At 42.1% G+C, this 6,000-nt stretch overlaps 1 protein-coding gene across 1 annotated transcript in view; it reads right to left on the reverse strand.

Annotated features, from left to right (window-relative positions):
- Window positions 1-2,608, reverse strand: part of lef1 (lymphoid enhancer-binding factor 1) — a 30,498-nt gene extending 27,890 nt beyond the window's left edge. Inside the window, exon 1 of the mRNA XM_048999704.1 lies at window positions 1,358-2,608. Coding sequence (XP_048855661.1) covers window positions 1,358-1,555 — 198 coding nt within the window. The 5' untranslated portion in view covers window positions 1,556-2,608. The remainder of the gene's footprint in view (window positions 1-1,357) is intronic.
- Between the last annotated feature and the right edge of the window lie 3,392 nt (window positions 2,609-6,000).

Genomic DNA, 6,000 nt, shown 5'->3' on the forward strand with positions numbered 1-6,000 from the left:
TATCTTGCACTCAAAGATTTACGGGTTTAATTATTACAATGCGCTGTCCGTTTGGTGGTGGAGGGGTGGCAATGGAGAAAAAGGACGGTTGGGGTGTGTGTGTGTGTGTGTGTGTGTGTGTGTTGGGGGGGGGGCAAATCATACATTTCTCAACGGGAATTTACAAGACGACCTGCGTTAGGAGTTCACTCCTCCCGGGGGCCCGCCATCCGAAAAAAAAGGCGACTTCGGCTGATCCGCAATTAAAATTCGGTGCCCATCGTATTTTAGCACTCAAGCCGAAATGTGACAAATTCCATTACGGACACTTAATAACAATCCGCGCTGACAACTGTGTCTTCTGCCTGGAGCCGCGGCTCCTGCCGACGGGGGTAAACAAGCCAGGCAAGGTGTTTTCGCCGGCTGTTTTTTTTCCCCTCCTTTTGGCTGTTTACACCGCAATAGAGGAAAAACTCAACAACAGCGCAGGGGAATGTAAAGCGAAGACAGATTCTGGATTAAGAACTGGATTAAAATAAAATTATGATAATTATTTAATAAAGAGGACGTGGAATCGATGGCAGAGTTTAATTTTCTGGTAATAAAACAAAAAATCGGAGCGGTTACACTGGAGGGAAGAGGGAACCCCGGCATGGTATATACGGCCTGAGTTTATTTATATATATTTATATATACACACACACAAAAAATTTTTCCACAATGTTTTTTGTATTACGTCTTTTTTCTTGATGAAAAAAAAACATTGAGCATATTATATGGAAATTAATATTAACTCGTTATCACGTACCCGGTAAGTGGGAGAGTGCAATTTACACGGGAAAATGTAGGCCTGCGTAAAATGTATTGTATGCAAATGTATTTTCTTAATTTCACTGCATAAACATATTTGAAGTTTTAAACAGCTGTGCGGAACCGTCATATTGTTTTAAACGCCCCTGCGTCCAGGGGAATAGCGACCGTGTACTAAAGTCGTCGGGGCAAAGAAACCAACGTATTTTCAGCCTTTCATGGTAAACAGTGATCAAGTATTTTAGTGCGATAATTTCATTTGAAAATAAGTTACAAAGGAAATATAGGATTCACGTTGTACTTTGTTTCTCGCCCTATCGCCACTTTCTTGGTAAATTAAAATCCACGCATAAACCAATCATGTGGCAAAAAAAAATGTGAATCAATGTATAAATTATTCCACGTAATGTCTAGGTCAGATGTTGCATCCAAATAAACGACTAAAACGCGCCTGCAAATAGCCTATTGCAGTCGAAGTAATTCGTGCTGTTTTTCCCATTAATAAGCCTCTAAATATTAAAGCGAAAAAAAAGTTTTACCAAGCGACACATGGAATTAAAATACTTACATCGTGACTGTTGCTGTTCGGGCTGGTCTCGGACTCGTTTACTAACGAGGACTTGATATCCGCTAGGTCGCCCTCCTCCTCCGAGTGACTTATTTCGGCGAAGATCTGCTCTTTCTGCGGGTCTCCCTCGTCCTTGAAGGGGATCATCTCGTCCGTGGCGCAAAGCTCGGGATCTCCGCCGCCAGCCAGCTGTGGCATCTCGGCGCAGATGAAGTCAGTGCGCCCGGTAAGGCACCCTTCGCGGGGGGAGAGCGGGATTAAAGCGTCTCGATGTCCCGAACCCAAGCCGGGATCTTGTAGCGTGAGTCAGCCCCCGGCAGCACGAACTCCCCCGGCTGCCTGTTTTGACTACAGCAACAGGATACCTGTATGTTTTGGCTTTATAAAAAATATTATGGATTCTCGGTACTGCTCAAAAACACACGAAGCCCAACACATCTGATGATGTTATCTTTCTGGCACTTTAGTTCACGCTCATTCTTCAGGTTGTTTCTCAAATATCAAAAGTTAACCACATCACAACTGCTCAAATAGCCAGAAATTAAAAGGAAACCACGCTGCTTTTCTCCCGGTAAGAACTTCGTGGAAAATAAATAAACAAAAAAGGCATATACAAGTGAGTGAATCTTCATATATTTCCCCGTTTAGTGTCCACACTGCGTAACGTCTTCCCGGTGGAGAAAAATAAACAGGAAAGATTTAATTGCGACCTGCCCAACGCGTGTTAACTCGTAAATTCACATTAAGTAAATCTTTTAGTCCGCTTATTTGCGGCGTGCCGAGCATCTGTTTCTGTTCTTCAATTTAAAATACATCCTTGATCTTGGGGGGGAGAGAAAAAAAACTTTATATAATCTGAAAAGTGTTAAGACCAGACGGGAACGAAAAGAAAACTTGAAGATTGCGTTTCCGACGCGTCGTAAAGCGGGTCCAGGCTGGGGCTCCGCTCCGCGAGTAATGTGGCGTCTCTGCGAGTGTGTTTGTAATGTAGTTCTCCTTCCCCCTCCTTCCCCTCCTCCTCTTATTTTTTTTTCTCCTTCTCCTCCACGATGCTCCGTCCTGCCGTAGCTGCGAGGGCGCAGATGAAAGACAAGCCGCCGCCGTCGTGATTGACACCGCACCGATTGACACTCCTCGAAGCGCCGGGAGAGAGAGATTTATACGCCGCAAATGGGTAGACTGCTGGGGGAAGCACGGGGCGGGGGCTGCGGTGTATATGAAGCCGACACCAGGCTGCAGAAATACTTACGACTGGGATGTGAAAAAAAAAACTATATTAAGTTAGGATGCTCAGGCGGACTTGGGGTAAGAAATATGTAGATGCGCACGGACTGATTTCCATTCATCACGGGTGGTTACCTGGCGTTTTGCAACTCGTGGCACCGTGGGAATCGGATGGTCTGAACACACAACACTTGATAATTTACCCGGCCTCGTATGAACTGTGTTAATTTCGCTACCCCCCCACCACAAAATCTTATCAATTCGTAAGCGAAGTATTGACGCGAATCAGAGTATTTTAAATGCCCTTAAGTCACAGAGCTTGCTTATGAGATGCTTACACGTATCGTATTTCTAAAACAGTGAATTATTTAAAAATACATTTAAACCTATTCACTTTGTGGTTTATTAATCCTTACACACAATACTAATTCAGAACACAATTTTTGTTTAATCATATTTGGATTATTGTTTAATAAATCCTTTGTGCTCAGTACAGTCATCTTCTGTGAAAAATGAGAATGCCGTATTACCCACTATAATAAAATTTTCCCAGAACAATTTGCTACGTATTTAAATCTACACAAGTAGGACTTCTTTTTTCTTGTTGCTTGTTTAAGTCGTTAACTTGCAATTCACTGGAAGCGATATTTAATCTAGACAATTCTGAGACATTTTTAAAACTGTAATTGCGAATAGCTATTCGATATTTTATTAATACATGTTTCAGACAACGCATTGTCCAGGCAAAACAGGGGCATTTATATGAACAATACGGTGCTGAAATTTTTCATTTTAAATGCATCTAAAATCTTGTAAACATTTCTTATCGAAACTGTTCGAGTTCAGTGCAAATATCAACACGGTGCCATAGTCCCGGTTATTTTATTATTGGTGAAATTATGAAACGTGAGAAAAAAGCGCTTTAACAGGTTTGATATTTGCGTAATTCAACCAACGTGTATTAATCTTGCTGTTAATCTAAACATCCCCAAAAGGAACCAAGCTTTTAAAACCTTATTTTTGCTACGAATTCTAGTAGAAGCGTCTGCTTAAAGGGGGGGTTCTTTTTCCCCCGTAGTGCCTCCTGGTCTTTCACCTGTTAATCGGGAAAGTTTTTCCGTGAATGTCTTTTGAATTTAGAATTTTGACTTAATGCGGAACTACCTACCGGGCTGAAATTGGCGACACTTTCTACATACGATTTCCATGGGTATTCAGTAAAAATATATACAATTAAAAGTATATTCCATGGATCGTCATGGGGAAAACGGTGCTGTTTATGATATTTGCCAAACACTGCATGAAGCTGAACATGACCTTCTCGAAGATGTTTATTTCACCGCATTGAAATGTTTTCCGATTAACCGTATCTTATATATTTTTGGTAAAGCAGCATGGAATTATAGAATGAACTAAAATGCATTTTAAAATAAATAACAGTTCTTAAAGGCAAAGACAATTCTCAAATTATTAAAATAAGGACGAGGTAACAAATACGAAGGAAACACTCAACAGTGGAAAGCGAAGTAATTTTAAATCGGAGCAAGCCGTCGTACTGCCGTAACGACATATTTTGTAATGTTTGTTCAGAATAACATTTGTTCCGGGTTTATGAAAAAGTAAATAAATAATGGCTGAGGGGGTTCTCCGTGTCGGACGTATTTGGAGACAGACAAAAAAATTAAAACCGGGAGGGGTACCGCTTCAGCGGCTAGCTGTGGAAAGATTGCGTGAGAATAACTTTGGAGTAGCAGGCAGATCTTTATAAAGCTCGGAGGTGGGGTTAGCAGGCGGAGTCGCGGTCGCCTTTGATCTCACGGCGGCTGGGTCTTTCATCCCCGGTCCCCCCCACCCCTCCGTCTCCTTTCCCTTTGTATGACTAAATTTGGTAGGGACATGGAGACGAGCCAACATTTCCACGTGTGCACTCATCCCAGCTGAGAGAGAAGGCAAGGGTTCTCTTCCGGGTAAGGAGACAGCGAGAAGATCAAAGCCTTGGATTTGGATCCGAGTGTGGATTGAAAAAAAAAGAAGAACCACGACTGGCTGAACTCCAAGGCGGAGCGGAGAGCCGCGCTTCAAATGAGAACTCGGGCCACAAATGAGCGGACGGGAACCACCTCCTTACGGGAAACCGGTTTTGTTGTACCGTTTCATTTCAGAACAACATTTTCGGACTTTCTGCCATTCTGTCCGTTCCAGTTTGCCGACGAGCATCGCAATGTAAACACACACACCCTTATTAGAAAATTACGGTGGATGCCTCATTATTATTAACAGATTTGATTGCTCCAAGATTTAATTAGGCCTACACATACACTGAATCTTGGAAAAAAAAACTGTACACGTTAATTTATGATTTTCCTTCCGGTTAGAATGACCTATTGTGTAATTTAAAGCGACTGTTAACCCACCTTGGAAATGTGTAAGTAGGAAAAGTGTCCAAACGTCCACATTGGATTTATTTTCTGAGAATATAAATAAAACATAAAATCCTGGGGCAGGAGTCTCACTTTAATAGTTTGAAAGTTCAAAATCGTGTTGCTGCGTCGGGATTCTTTGGTATACAGCACAAACAAATCCGCATTTAATTTCAGACGGACTCCGGTGTCGAAAACATATATGAAGATGGTCTGCTTATCTTTAAATTATTTTCTTTAAATGACTGGTACTATAATTAACAGATCTTTTGCCATAGTTTTTGGCTCCGGTAAATATATAGGCCTGTACCTTCCATACCCATCGTGTGTAGACTCATCAATCGAGAAGATCAATGATGAAGGAGATCTCATATTATATAGGCCTGCAAGGCAAGAATGAGTAACAATTGCGCCAACTGTCAAATCTTGACCTTGGAGCCCCAGAGTTAAGAGATCTGACCAATGCCCCGTACAACTCTCCAATCCACCTTTTAACATTCGGTTCCAGAGCTTTTGTTGGAACGGAGGTGTAATTTTTCCACTATCTGGTGAATTCGTTACCCACCACGAGATATGTAGAAACCTTTTTTTTCGTAGCTTACGTAAAGGGATATGCTTGTATAACGAATGTGCCGGACACCCTTTCAGAAGATTTGGTTCAGCCTACCCACTCTACCAGCTCTCTGGAATATGATTTATTTCTCTGGAGTTTGGGGCGCGTTCTTTGTGGCTAAGGTATAGGACAGAAATAAATGCGTTTTCGAACTTAGTGTAACGACGACTTGTATGAACAACAACGCATTTGCACAGCTGCGTTAAAACAATTCAACACGCATCTACGCCCTGCTCTTACTCTACACGTTTGTTGACTTTTGATTTTTATCTGCAATACCCGGATGGACTATTTCACGGGGAGGCGCAGCTCGCAGGAACTTCTGAGGCGTTTTCGTTTAGCCAGAGGGAGCGACACACCTGATTGGCATATGTTGCCTGCTGGTA

Source organism: Brienomyrus brachyistius, unplaced genomic scaffold (assembly GCF_023856365.1).
Source record: "Brienomyrus brachyistius isolate T26 unplaced genomic scaffold, BBRACH_0.4 scaffold47, whole genome shotgun sequence".
Classification (NCBI taxonomy): Eukaryota; Metazoa; Chordata; class Actinopteri; order Osteoglossiformes; family Mormyridae; genus Brienomyrus; species Brienomyrus brachyistius.